This window comes from Anomalospiza imberbis, chromosome 3 (assembly GCF_031753505.1).
Source record: "Anomalospiza imberbis isolate Cuckoo-Finch-1a 21T00152 chromosome 3, ASM3175350v1, whole genome shotgun sequence".
Taxonomy (NCBI): Eukaryota; Metazoa; Chordata; class Aves; order Passeriformes; family Viduidae; genus Anomalospiza; species Anomalospiza imberbis.
This window is the reverse complement of record NC_089683.1, coordinates 61,836,585-61,851,441: the sequence shown is the minus strand read 5'-3', so window position 1 is coordinate 61,851,441 and position 14,857 is coordinate 61,836,585. Positions and strand designations below refer to the sequence as shown.

At 48.1% G+C, this 14,857-nt stretch overlaps 1 protein-coding gene across 1 annotated transcript in view; it reads left to right on the top strand.

Moving 5' to 3' along the window:
- LOC137470910 (T-cell activation Rho GTPase-activating protein-like) overlaps positions 1–14,857 on the top strand; it is a 68,108-nt gene extending 53,251 nt beyond the window's left edge. Inside the window, exons 2-4 of the mRNA XM_068184715.1 lie at positions 11,780–11,975; positions 12,497–12,614; positions 13,057–14,857. Of these exons, the coding sequence (XP_068040816.1) occupies positions 11,874–11,975; positions 12,497–12,614; positions 13,057–13,163 (327 nt within the window). The 5' untranslated portion in view covers positions 11,780–11,873 and the 3' untranslated portion in view covers positions 13,164–14,857. The remainder of the gene's footprint in view (positions 1–11,779; positions 11,976–12,496; positions 12,615–13,056) is intronic.

The following is a 14,857-nucleotide window of genomic DNA, read 5'->3' as shown; positions in this document are numbered from 1 at the left end:
CCCAGCAGATCAGGCTGCCAAAAAGGGGAGGAAAAGGGACTCATGAGGGCAATGAGTACTTTAAATGAGCTTTTTCCTGGACCTCTTCCCAGTTTTGTCTCTCACCTGAGGTCACTAGCAAGGAGGTGACAAGAGGTCTGGGGATGCCATCCAAACACTCTTCAAGGCATTGGTTTTGCTGCACTTCCAAACCAAACAACCTGCAGATGCTCCTGGTTTCATGGCTCAGGATATGCTTGTGTGAGCTCATCTTGAGGCAAGGCTCTGCTCCCACTGGGAACATCCCCGGATGCTGCTGCCTTGAAGAGGGCAGGAGTTGAGCATGGCAGTGCTATTTGTCATGGGCCAAAGAGGGTTCAGGCTGGCTTTAACAGTTTATGTGTGATATTATAATTTATACTGAATTTAGATAATTATGCTGCAGTGCCAGGGAGCACTCGCAAGTGCTTCTTAATCTAGTAATGCAGACAAACCCTGAATGGTGCATGCACTGGCCATTTCTGCAGCCAGTCCCACTAGCTGACATTTCAGATGAGCAGCCCTCCGTGAGTATTTCCCAGTGGCACACAGTTGGGTGGCATTGTCTGGCTCCTTAGTCCTTCATGGACCAGGGCAACTCTGTACCCCTCTGGGATCTGTGGGTGCTCTGCTGCCTCACTGCCCCCAGCAGTACCCATGAGAGCTGCCCTGCAGATGTTCCCTTAGGAATTTGTTTGGCTCTGTCAAGCAGACTGGGAAGGAACTTACAAATACATGCAAGAGGAGGATTTCTGATCTTTGTTGTATCAGCGTGGGCAGAGTGGTCCCTCTGAAATAAGCAGCAGCACTCAATTTAAACTAGCCATCCCAAGGCATGGGTCCAGACTTACATAGAATAAACCAGACTGGAGCTTGCCTTGATCTGGTCTATGGTAGAGCTCTTTTCCAAATCTACTTTGTGCCACTATCATCACTTGAATCAGTGCAGTTACTCTGGGCTTCTAACGAAACAGCAATAAACAGATTTTTGTCTAAATAGGTTTAAAACCTGACAGCCTTGTTATGGGGAGTGATGAGATTTCCTTTATTGACTGTGCAATCAGTGTGATTTAGAGTCTCCACAGGGGCCTTGCTGAAGGCTCTCCAAGACCCAGCTGTGACAAATCCCCCCGACACGTTCTCTTGGGCACTGCTGCTGGAGACAGCGGCTGTGATTCTGGGACCTTGTTCCTCCGCCTCATCTTCCTACCCTCCTGATCCTGCCTTCCTGGTGTCCTGACCTCCCATGGGGCCAGTTATTTGCCTGGCATCACACCCCTGCCTTCCAAGGTAATAAATTACTGCGGGAAGCAGCTTTGCACTGGACCTCATTAACCGCAAACACTGCCGTCCCTTTTCCTGCCACACCATGCAAGCCAGACATCCATGACTATCGGCAGCAGATATGCATTTCTCAAGCTCCCAGGAGGACCCACAGGTCTGTGGCAGATGGTGCACTGGGCTGATGGATGCACAGGGCTGGGGAAGCTACTCACCCTCCTCGCCCCTTGGGATCATGTCCCAGCACAGCCTGGCCCTCCTTGTGAAGTTCCATTCCTGTGCCATTGCAAGGGATTTGTGGATGTTGTTAATATCGAAAAAAAGTGGGAGGTAAGGTGAAGAGCCTTTTTTGGTACTGTCTTATTCCATTTTCAGAGGCCACTATTATTCTGAAATAGCATCAGGCTTAAGCAAAATAGATCCATAAAACTCAAAGTGAAATGTCAGAGTGCAGCAAAATGGATCTATGCCCATGCTACGGGTGCAGTTACTGGGGCTGTGTTATGTCTAAAGAAAATAGCAATTTTTTTCAATGTATATTGAAAGGTTACTTTTTAATAAAGCTTAGTAAAAATTTATCTTGGCACCACCAGCATCCCAATATTCTCTGCTAAACAATCACCTACTCTTTTCTTTATATTTCTTGTCTACTTTCTCACCAGAAACAGAAAAATAAAGAGTGGTTAAAAAGAAAGAAACGGGAAGAAGGGAGAGGAAAATACGCATATCTGAAATTTTTTAATAATGTTTCTACTGACAACTTTGAAGAAAATGTAACTATTATTTGCTTCTCATTTTTCCTCAACTCATTTTTGTTTTGGTTTAGTTTTTTAATGTAAACTCTTTCTTATTGGATAAAAAGTCCATTTCTGCTAGCAGCCCTCATTCTGAAGAGCAGGAGGAACAATGGAACGCCAGATCAGTTGTCATGTAAAATGACAAACTTTTATATTTGGAAGCACTTATGATCCACGCATCTCTGTGTAAGGGAACCATGCAGAGAACCCCTCTTTTTTTTTTTTTTTTTGCAGGAAAGTCTATATGTCAGAGCTGACAATGTCATGAAGAAATGTCACTTTTCAATGCAGAAATTTAGTCCTTGCAATATTCTTTTTGTTTTCCAGCCAGCACCTTGCTTCTGTCTGAGGTCAGACTAAATGATGTAACGCTCCCTTCTGGCCTCGCAATCGATGGGCTGGTGGCCGGGGCTTCTCTCCCCGCTGACAGGAGGGTTTGCTGCAGCTGAGACCCCCCTGGGGACCAGGCTTTGGTCCTGGGCTCACACCACACTACCAGGTGCTACGGGACAGTGTTCACAGCATGCACTAAAGTGAAACATGTTTCTTATGTTTCTTACAACGGTGTTAAACCTCTCCAGAAGAACAAAAAAAAAAAAAAAAAAAAAAAAAACAATCTTAAACTCTTCCCCTCACATAGATATAGCCAAGAAACCCGCAAGCTTTATTTTAAACAACGTCCATTCACTCGTGGCTGAGTAAATGTTTATTTTGTTTGTTCCGTTCTTCAAGACTCTGCTGCCCTAACACGGTGCCAGAGCAGTTTGACAGTGCAGTGATATCGTCAAGCAGTCTCTTTAAATTCCATTTCTGGCAAGAAGGGAGGAACTGCACGTCGACCTGGCCTCTGCTCATCTGACCCTGACTCCACCCGCCTCCCGTGACCCCTTTCTCGGCATGAGGAGAGCTCTGCGCTGCGGGGCAGGGACCACGAGCCCCTCTGAGCCAGCAGTCCGGGACCGGCCCAGTGCCCTGGGAGCGCATCTCCAGGGCGCGGGAAGTCTTGGGCTTTGCTTCTCACCAGGTTCAGGACCAGGCTCAGATCCCCGGCAGATCTTAAGCTATCTCTATGCCCAAGTCACCCGCGGCAGCAGCAGCCGCATCCATCCTCTCTCACACCCGGGAAGGAGCGCGGCTGCCCGGCCCTGCCCCGCTCCGCGCCCGCCGCGCCGCACGCCGCACTCACCGCCTCGGGCGCGGGGACGCCGCTGCCGCCGCCCGCCCGCGGCCCCGGCATCGCGCCGGGAGGCGGCCGGAGCAGCGCTGGGTCCGGGTCCGGGTCCGGGTCCGGGTCCGGGTCCGGGTCCTGGTCCGGGTCTGCCTCGGGCGCGGAGCCGGAGCGAGTGAGCGGAGACCCCGGCGCCGGCCGCCCCCGGCCCTCCCCGCCGAGGGAGGAGCCGCTCCCTCCCGCAGCAAACCCCGGGGGTCCGCCGGGATGCCTAGCGGGCTGCGGGCAGGGCTTGACAGAAAAGGAGAGGCAAAAATCAATAGGCGCGGGGAGAAATTAAGTGAAAAGTGACTTACAAAGAGAAAACCCTTCACGGGTTCTTCACAGCCAACCTTTCCCAGCTAAGCCCTCCCTGCCAGGATTATTACTGAGGCACCGTGGCAGGTACGAATGTAACACCGTAGGGTGTCAGACATACCAAGCACCAGGCTGGGCAACTTGCAGTTGAAATTAGCGTCCATCAGGCATGAAAGAATGAGGGATGGGACCAAGTGGCATAAGGGATAGGAGTCTGTGTCAGCACTGGCTTGGATGTAAAGACTCTGTAATGCCCTCATCATCCATACAGGACATCGTTTTAAGGACACTCTCATTGTCCTGGGCACAGGTTTGGGGAATCACCCTTTTAATTCTGGTAAGAATGGCACAGAGCTCTTAAGAAACTGAGATTGACTTTCTACTACCCAACGTTCTCCAGCTTCTTATTGAAATCTAAGTGACCCAAGTGCTGGGAGGCTTTATCACTTCAAAGTGGATTACTTCTTCTACAGACTTGCCTGTATGTAACCATCATATTTTACAAGTGACCTGCTCTCACTGAGTTGTGCTGCTTGGCAGCTAATGTTGCAGAATTTGTTTCAAGTCATGATGAATTGTCTCCAGATGGGACACTTGCTCTTGCAGTCTGGATTATGATTTTTTCACTAGGAAAAAAGCATAGGAACTGCTCTTTCCCATAAGCAGGACAAATGTCCCGTCAAATATGGGCTGGTTAATAAGAGCTCCGGTTTGTCCTTGATGGGGGGGAGGGGCGAATTATCATGCCCCTGACTGCCCACAAGGCACTCCTCAGGAGAAAAACCCAAAGAAAACAGCAAAATACAGCACCTTTCAAAACCACCCAGACCCCTTGAAAGGAGAAGTAGATACAGATCCCTGCATTAAGTTGCTTCGAATGACAGCAGCTCTGCCTCTGCTTGTGTACAGTCAGCTGCTGCCAATCAGCCACATAGTTCTGCCAGTATTTTCCCCCCTTTCCCGTCTCCGTGTGATCCAGGGATTTCTGGAGGGCTTTTTGATTTGTTTGGGTTTTTTCTTCTTGTATTTTTTCAGCTTATTACTGAGAACATCACTTGTACCAAATATTAACAAAACTTCATTTCAAGCTGCTCGGTCCGTTCTGTGACATCCTCTGGCAGCCTGCAAAAAATCAACAGGGAAGTTACACGAGATTTGGCATCATCACTGCAACTATTGTGAAGGCACAGTTAAGCCCTCCAGGACATGAATGTAGGCCAGATTTTCAGGAAGTTGCAATATGTTCCCGGACAGCATGATCAGCAGTGATTGATTTCTGCATTTACAAATGTGTTTATTATTTTATATTAGCTCAAATTGGACAGATAAGAGACTATCAGAGAAGTGAGAAAGACCATTGCTTTGCTGTTTAGATCAGAAATATTTTCTGTATTGCTACAAAGGGAAGAAATTTTTTCTAAGTTCACACAACATCTTGGGCAGGACCTTTTGGCATATAAAATACTGGCTAATTTAAGGGTGACAACTGAAGACCACAGTGAGAGAAATCAGAATTGCAAACATGGTCATCTTATTTCTTACAATTCATATTTCTTTTGATGCTTATGCTAAAAAAAGAAACCGTTTTGATCTGTACAAAGCCTCACATGTTTTAGCAGAGTAAGATAAACTGGGATGCCTAATTAAAACAGGCACTCACCAATTAAGATAATAAAGAATCACTATTTGAAATTCAAAAGAGACCAAGAAGTTAAAGAGACACTTATCCGAGAGCTTAGCAGGTTTTCATTTGCAGATACTTAAGTAAAAAAAAAAAAAGGTGAAGACGAACTCTGGAACGCAGCCCAGTAAAATCAGAGAGGAGTCTGCGAGCTCCTGTGATGCTTCATTACCAAAGGGCCTGCTGCTTTCCAGCCCGTTTGCTTTTGCACTCCATCTGCCGCATCTTGTATGTACTGAGACCCAGGTTCTGCTACCATCACTTGTGCTGACAGTTCCCCTCAGGTGTCCCCAGCAGCACTGCTCCGACCACCTGAACAGTGCAGGACCTGTGCCAGCACCCGGGTTTTCCTTGGGACTAGGATGGCATTTCACTGACATTCACTCCACACAGCTTTTTCTCACTCCTGGAAGCTTTATGCAATACAGCAGCAATATTATTATTATTGTTGTTGTTGATGTTTTTATTGTGATTAACAGTAATAACAATAACAATAATTATAATTACTTCAAAGAATTGATGTAAATTCTCCAACCTGAAGTTTCTTCCACATTTATTTGCACCATCTGAAGCTGACTCAGTCTCCTCTGCCTGCTGTTACTAAGTGAATCAGCTCAGAGGAGAACATATGTATGTTCAGGTATCTGAGCATAAGTACCAGCTTGTGAGTTTGTATGTGCACAGGAGTGTGGTGGGTTAACCTTTGCTGGCTGCCAGATGCCCACACAGATGCTTTCTCATTTTCCCTCCTGAGCAGGATAGGGGGACAAAAGCAGACTTGAAAGAAAATCTTATGAGTCTTCCTGATCAGTCCTTGGCTCTGGAGCTGGTGAATCATGGATGGGAACCAGGGAGCCTTGGGTGATGTGTATTGCCAATGGTGTGCCATCATGGCAGCCACAGCCACCTGCTGTTCTTTCACATACAGCAATCCCATGACACAGGGATCCTCCAAGAGGCTGCACAAAGAAAGCAGATGTTTCAACTTCTCCGAATCTATGGCAAGTGCATCAAAAGCCCATCACTGCATTTTTAGGTCCTTGGAGTACCCTCTCCTGAGGCAGTCTATGCCAAGGATACATGGGGCCTCTTAGCTGGTCACAGTGGTGTACTTTTGCCATTTATCTACTGTTAAGCTCACCTCAGCCCCCAGTGAGCTTTTGGGATCTCCCTGTCAATCCAGAAATCCAGATGGGTTCCTGTCTGATGTGCCATAACAGCGTTAGGGTACACTGTGCACCAGTGTCTAGCAATACTTTAGACTTTGGTGGATTCAGTGTGCCAGGCCATCAAATCCACACAGCCCAGTAAAGGTGGTCACTCTTCTTCTCCTGATCAAAGGCAGTGACCCTCTATTCTAGGCTGGAGACCCTTGCAGTGTCAGACCAAAAGTCCCTTCACCAAAATCAAGAGAGGCACTCTTAATCCTCTTCTATACCAGGGAGTCTGCTGTTTCCTTCCACCATCTCAACAACAGCTGAACTGACAGCAGTCGTGGATGGCCCTCCTTATCATCTCTCTTCCCAGTCAATTTGTGTGCATGAGCTCCTAACTCAGGCGAAGGTCACCATCCCACTTCCTTGTGAGGTCACTCAAGAGGAACCAGAGTGGCGCACAGCGTGTGTCTGCGTGCCCCTGATGGCCAAGGCCCTGACCTGTGGGGATGGGGAGAGAGAGAGGTTTTCTGCAAAAGTCAGAGTCAGTGGGATGCTCTCTCCACAGCTGATATATTCAAGCCTGGTCAGCCCATCATCTCCAGGTAGACGGAATATAATGCTGGTGAATTTCAGACAACCCTTCTGCACTTGCTCATGTACAGTGGCCGTCTGCATCTTTGGAGACATGGTTGTTATCCAGGTCACTGTACAAGACTTTCCAGCATTGCTAGTAGTCTCACATATTGGATGCCCCTTTCAGTGGTAGTGGCAGCAATCTGGTTGCCAGACTGGTGGCTGTAATGTTTAATCACATTTTCAAATCTGCCCAAGTTTCAGGGCCAGTCATTTCTCTCACTTCCTCCTCTTTTTGCCTTGCTGAAGGACCAGCTGCCTGATCAGATCCTTCCTCCTACTGCTCCTGTACTAATTGCTGGTATGGACCCATTGACCTCTGCATCCAGTGATTCTTTTTGACTGCTAAGTGTTGCCACACGTGGTTTAGAACCCTGTCTCAACCATGTTCCCCTGATGGTGCTGAAGGGATGCTCAAGAAGCAGAAGGAAAGCCCCAGTGTAGTGCCAAGAGCTGCTGAGTTTCACTGGAGCAGGCAAGGCACCCTTCCATCAAATGCCAGTTCAACACACCTGTAGAGGTGCAAGATCACAGGATATGGGAGGTGATAACCCCGCCAGGCAGCCACCAAGTCCTCCTACATGCCACACAGGCACCCAGGGATCAGTGGCCTAAAGCCTTATCACCTCACTGGCAAACTGGTTCCTCATAACACCAGACCAAAAGTAGTTTCTATGCAAATGACAAGAAGATGACATTAGTCAAGCAGTTTAGATAAGGATGTGGTGAGGACCTCTGGAGAGGAAGGCAGACACATCAGTCCCAGAGGGGAGGAGAGAGGTGCGATCCCTCAGCTCGCCAGAGGACAGCCCTCCTGGCACAGGAGCAGTGCCCGTGTCAGGGCCAAGTGCAGGGCTGCTGCTTTTATCAGAATGCTTCCAGGCACGGTGAAACACAGAGATAAGCATTGCAGCAAAAGGAGCTGAAAGCAGCTACTGCCCAGCCCGAGGCTCTGTTACACTGTAAATCAAGCGAGCCCTGTGGGCCACGCAGAAGCCTGCCAACTATCAGCTACAGCAGCTATAGTATGCCCAGATCAAAACTGGCTTTATCTCATGCCCAAGTAAAAGTACTGGTGGGTTGATCTTGGCTGGTTCCCAGACATCCACTCGGATGCTTTTTCGCCCCCCCTCCTCAATTGGACGGGGGAGAAAATAAGGTTAAAAACCATCTCAAGGGTCAAAGACAGTTTAATAAAAAAGCGAAGGCTGTGCATGCGACCAAAGCAAAAAGAGGAATTCATTCCCTGCTTCCCATCAGTAGGCAGATGTCCAACTACACTCTGGGAAGGAGAGTCTCAGCTCGTGTAATGGCAGCTTGGGAAGACAAACACCATAATCCTGCTTTCCCTGAGCTTCTATCAAAAGAGATGTGCAGCCTCTCTTTTGTGTGCTGTTTGCTCTGTGGGTTGGATCAGAGGGCTGGGAAGTGTGATCTGCTGAGCCCTTGGCAGGGACCATCTTACTTCATGTGTGTGCTGGGGTAGGGGTGTACCTCTGCAGCCCGGAAGGGCTCTGCTGGAAGAAGATTAAGCAACGGAGAGTACCTGACTCTTGCATCAGGCCACATGAACACTTAACACCTGGGGAAATGTTCATTGCAGAGCTGGTGGCCGGCACTTTGTAGTTTGGGTGAAGCAACCTCTGTGCCTACATTGGTTTGTTCAGCTCTCCAGTTGCTCTTGAGGAACTCTTCTGGTGTTTATATCCAAGTCCAGAGCTCATGTCATCCCCAGATGGACTTTCCTGTTCAGGTCAGCTAACAAGGTGGAGGTGTGTCATGGATCATATTCAGGACTGCTGCACATAGATCAGGCACTGCAAATGATCTGGATCTGCATATGCCAGGATGTTCCACAACACTGCTCAGGAACTGTATCTTGAAGGAAAAGAGGCACATCTGCACTGGAAAAGAGGCGCATCTGCATCCTTTTCATATTTCCAGCCCTGACTGGCAAGAGCTGCTTGCAAAAGCAGTCCCACAGTCTGGAGGGAATCTGGCATCAGGCAGCATGAGATGAGGCAGAATTTGTCCCTTGAGGCCAAAGATCACCAGAGGAGTTGCTGGTGAATCCTGAGCAGTGACACAGCAGGAATGCATCCCTTCTGGAAGCACTGCTACAAGCACATTTCATAATGCTTGCTGAGTTCTCCCTCCAGGTCACCATGAGAAGAAAATGTTGGTGTTTAATGCAGGCAGCTACTTAGTTGGTGACTGGGGTAGGAGCAGTGTCAAGGGTCTGTGCAGGGAGCTCTGCTCGTGGGAAAGCAGCCAGAGATGCTGGAGGAAATTAATCACCAGTGGCAGTTTTGGGACTGCAGACTAAATTAGTTTAATGCAGCGTGCAAACAGAGCAAGGCTGATCCCTGCACAGGGTTTGGTAATAAGCCCACAATAATCTGTGTTTTTTGAGGTACAGCATGCATTTTTCAAGTGACTGTTGAGTGCTTCATTTGGTTTTATACAGCGTGCTCTACATGAAATTGGGGTTTTGAGTCTGTGTGTTTGATTTCAGAAGTTAAGCAGTAGAAAGAGGGGGTGTCCTGTCCTTTCCACTGGACTGTGGTAGTAGATTTCCACATGGACAATGTTCCTGGACACATTTTCAAAGCACCCAGGAGCTTGAGCTCTTCTGAAAATTTCCCCAGGTGTTTTTTTGCAGCCCATGTGGGATACAAACTTTTTGAAAGATTTCCTCCAGAGAACAACATCTGGTTTTCATTGGTTTAATTTTGCCACATCCTTTTTCTTCATGAATATTGCAGGAAGATTTCTGTGACAACCACAAACAAAAAAACAGAAATTCAGCATCCTGCCAATCTGTGTGCTGAAGCCTCTGCTTCAGTCACACGAAGTATGCTGGAGATGTGGCGCACAATTTCTCCCACGTTCAGCTGAGTCACCTCATAATGGTGGTGGAAGGCTAAAACACCAAATTCTGGCAAGAAGGTGATAAGGGCTACTTACTGGGACATCCAAAAAGATGCTTAAATATAGGTAGGATAATGTATTTTTTCCTCCAATCTCAGAGACAGACTGAAACAGCTCTGCTGAACTTTTTAAAAGCGGTGGCATGGTGTGAAAACATTCAGCAGCTGCAGTTTAAAAGCCCTGAAACCCATGACTGTGGTGTGGACTGAGTAGAGGACATGTGGACTTGTCAGGGGCATTGGACTAGATGATCGTTAAAGGTCCCTTCAAACCATTCTGGGTCTGTGTTTGTACTGCGGACTGTGTAGGGTGACCCTAAGTTTTGGTTCCTCACGTAAAAGTATGACCAGATTTTCCAAAGGGTCGACACCACTAGGGTTCAGCAGAGGAGGGAAGTTCAGACGGGTGTCACCAGTGCAGGGTGTGCAAGGTGCAATAGGTGACACTCCTAATGTCTTTGCACCCGCTTCTCCAGCCGGATTGCCGTGGGCTGTCCTGCCCTCTAGTGCCTGCATCACCCTCTCCCTCTGGCCTCTCCGCTCCCCCGCGTACACGTTCACTCATTCAATAGATGACGCTGCGGCTCTGAGCAAGGAAAAGGACCTGGAAACCCCCGTGGCCTCCCCTGTGCGATGATGAGCGCAGAGCCAAACTGGAGGAGAAACCCTGTGGGAAAGTGAAAGGCTTCTTATCAAATCCACAGAGGAGGCAGACTTCTTAGCAAACACAAAGTCCAAACTGTTTCCTTCCAGCTGACATATCCAGGACTGCAATTTTTCTAAATGCTCAAAAGAACCTGCAGCTGACAACTTCCGCAGCAGCCAAGCACCCTGTAGCACCCGTGCCTGGCTGTGCAGCCCCACGTGCAGTCAGGGCTGTGTGCCAGACCCGTGTGCTGGGGGGCAGCAGCCCCTCTGGAAGCCAAGACCCACATCCAACCACCTACCTGCATTTCTGTGTCTCCTCAGCTCTGGGGTGATGGATCACATCATCACAATCTCTTTTTCTAAAGCATCTTGAAGGTATGAATGACTTTTTAATGTCAGACTTAGTGGTGGAAGCACATAGGCTTTCTGAAGAGGATGTCCCTATCCTTCTCCATGTTTCTGTCCCCTGGGTTCATGAATTTCTGGCTCACAGTGTTCTGCTTTATCTATGTGTCTCTGAATACTCTGTAACACTCTCAAGGAGCCTCTAACTGGTGAGGATAGGAAATCAACTTAGACAGTCTCTTGTCCAGGGCAGACCTGGATGGTGGCTGCCCTACAAAATGAATGGCATGGGAAGAGGGCAGAGGCTGCAGTGCCTCAGCTAACATGGTCACAGTGCTGTGGGACAGACACTGACACGGAGCCTTCACATCTGCTGGGAGTGAGGCCGGGCACATGGAGACCACCACTGTGTTTTGCTCTTCAGGAACAGGAGGTGTGGGGCTGACTGGGAGTGCTTTGAAAGCCCCACAGCACAACCACAGGCGTTGGGAAGCCTCCAGTGACATCTCCTGATGTCACCCCATCTATTCCAGGACATGGGCTTCTGCAATGCTGCCTTTCCATCAAGACCTTGTAATTCAAGGTCTTATAATTAACCACACACTCAGCTGCAGATGGGGATTTCTTAGAGATACAGAGAGCACACACATGCCCCTTTCTAGAGGAAGTGGCGTCACTCTAAGTTTAACTGAGATTTGCTCAAATCAAGAAGCAGAGGCCACTGCACCATCAACTAATGTGACATTTTGTTTGTGTTCACACAGGGTGGCTGACAAGCTGCCGAGACCAAACCTCGTTTTGCTCAAGCTCTTGCTCTCTCTGCTCCACCACATCAGCCAAAATGCCGAGACCAACAGGATGGACTCCAGCAACCTGGCCATCTGCATTGGCCCAAATATGCTGAGCCCAGGGGCGGACAGCGCGCTCCCGCTGGAAGTGGAGAAGGAGATGAATGACAAGGTGCGCTGAACTCACCGAGCAGCCGCTCCCTCTGGGGCAATTTAGAGCCATCCATAGGGATCTATCCCACTGCCATTGCAGCAGCTGAACAGAACAGCACCCCTGGACCTTGGGGTGCCCCTCAGCTCAGGTGTCCCTCAGCCTGTGATGAGGTGGGCCAGGCTGCCCCTCATCTCGCCTCCTCTGAGCAAAAGCAGCAGCTGCCCTGCAGCCCCTTAAGTCACAGCTCCTGCAGACTTTGCATGTGGGGGGCAAGGGCCACCCGTGGCCATTGTCACCCCTGGGCCCTTGGGCAGCGAGGCCAAAGCTGTGGCTGCTGGTGTTTTGTCTGTATTGGGGCAGATCCATTTGTCTGCAGCATCAGGCCTTATCCCCCATGGGGGACTCACCCTTGGACTTTAAGCCAGGATTTTGGCAGAAGCCACCCTGCTCTGTGTTGTCCTTCCTACAAAGACAGCAGGCAGGGTGAGGAAAGAATCTTCAATATGTCTTGACTGAAATGGGCTGTTTTCTGTGTGCAGGTGACAGTGTTGGTGGAGTTCCTCATAAACAATTGCTTGGAAATATTTGAGGGGGACATTGCCTTCCCTGCCTGTGCCTTGGCTGAGGAGTCACCAGAGCACACAGACAGCTCCACAGGTATGAGAGTGGACTGGGGATGTCACCAACTGGAGCTGCTGGGCCAAGTTATTGAATTTTATATGTGAATACATCTGTGGAAACACAGAGAGTTGCTGACAGTTCAATATGTTAATGTAGTGTTTTTCTACAGGAATGCCTTCCAGAAGTTCAAAATTACAACACTCACAATCCAGAGTTAACTCCCAATGTTAAACACCTGTTTCAAGCACATTTTGTTACAGATGTGCTGAGACTTCAAAGATCTTTCTGGCAGGCTTGAAAGAGAGGATCATTCTCCCAACCTAACTGATCCAGAGCTCTTTATTTTGTTCCTCCTTCTCAGGAGGAACAGGCTATGAAAAGAAAGACATATTTTCAGTATAGCTGATATCCTATCTTTGTCCTTTTTTGCACTTGCCTTATCAAAGTTAGTTGTTTCAAGAACTGTTTGTTCTTCAAGGTGAGATGAAACTTGAAAGTTTTGATGCTGGCTTCAGAAATCTGTGGTGTGAAATGTCCTCTCAAGAACCATTTTCAGAAGAGCAGAACACGTTACAGAGAACGTGATATTACAACATGCGCAGATGACTCATGTATGTTTTAGTTGTGCTTTGAATTTTGGGTTTTGTTTCATTTCACTGTTCATTTATTGGATAATGTTTACCTTACTGAATTGTCAAGTTTAAAAATCACAGCAAAGTCCTGCAGTTTTGCTTTCTAGAGCTGAATTCAGAAAAGCAGCAAGTGAGGTGCACACAGGGAGTGAGAAGGTGCTTTTCTGGAGAGATGACCCTCTCCATTTTTCACCCAACAAGAAAAAGGAGTACATGTGGCCATGCAAATAGGAAAAAGAGAGGTACAGTTCCCCAGCCACTGTCAAAACAAGTCTCCTGTATGAACAAAGCTTCTGATGCAAAACTGGGGCAAAATCAGAAGGAACTTCTCCTTACAGACAGTATTGAAACAAAAGAAGTCTTCAACTTCCACCATAAGGTTAAGTGCAAAATTAAGGAAGATGTGTCTCCATGTGCATTTGGTTCTGCTGCTTTCAGCTAAGAACTACATCGCTGAGAAATGCTGTCCCCTGCAAAAGGTGTCCAGCCCAAGAAGGGGCTGGGAACACAGAAATAGGGTCCAGATAGGTGCTCAGCTTCTCCCTGGCAGTCCCCACAGGGGCTGTGGGAGGCTGTGTGGTGTCTCAGGCCAGCCCACTCACCACTTAACCACCAGCAGCACTCGTGATTCTCTCTGCCTTTGCTGACACTGCTCCCCCAGCCACACCTGCTGAATTGCTGCCATATTCATTGACTCGGAAGGGCTGTGAGATCTGGAACACTTACAAGGCTATATGTAGCTAGCAGTAACAAAGAACAAGTGTTTATCAACTGCTTTTCAGGCACACTAAGTATTTTGGTGGCTTCCTTGGTTCCAGTATTTCCCACCACCAAAAAATCCCATGCTATGTACAGATCTGCTTAGTGTTTGCTCCTGGCATGGATCACGGTCACCATGTGGTTTTGTCAGAAAGAAATTCACTTTGGGAAATACATCCTTGTCAAAAATACTTCATTTGGGATGAGCCAAACTCCTACACAACCTTTAAAAAGATATGAAATTACTTTACTGTCTGTTACCACCAGATGTCACTGATAACACTAAGCAAAGCACCTTTACCTGCGATTAGAGCCTTCCCTCAAAGGCAGGCTTGCACACCCACATATTTATTGCCCACAGTCTGCACCATGGCCGTGGGTGGTTAACGTTGTAGACATTACTTTAGGATTTGTCATGCAGAGGTTATTCAGTGTAAAGCCCTTCCTTGCATCGCTACTGCTTATCACACACTTTGGGTTGTATAATATTTTTCTCCAGATCTCTCCAAACTGGATGGGCATAGGCTTAGGGACTGGGCTTCCCTAAATGCACAGCTGTGGCAGTGACCAGGACACCAGTGTCAGGCTTACTGATGCAACCTGGCAAGGTACCAAAAAACACATTTTCCACAGTTCAAGGTAAAAATCAAAAACCTGAAAACTGAAATGGAAATGGAAATGAAATTCTACCATTTGGCTTGTACCAAAATGGTTCTAATGGGCAACAGAGGATTAGGATACTCTTTAGAGAAACAATCAAGGAGATTGATGTGGCTGCTACTGAGGTGCTGCAAGCAGCTACCCTCTCCCCCTTGCCCAGGGCAGATGGAACAGACAGACCCAGCTAGGATGGGCCTGGGGGCTGAGAGGGCACTGAGAAATGACTAA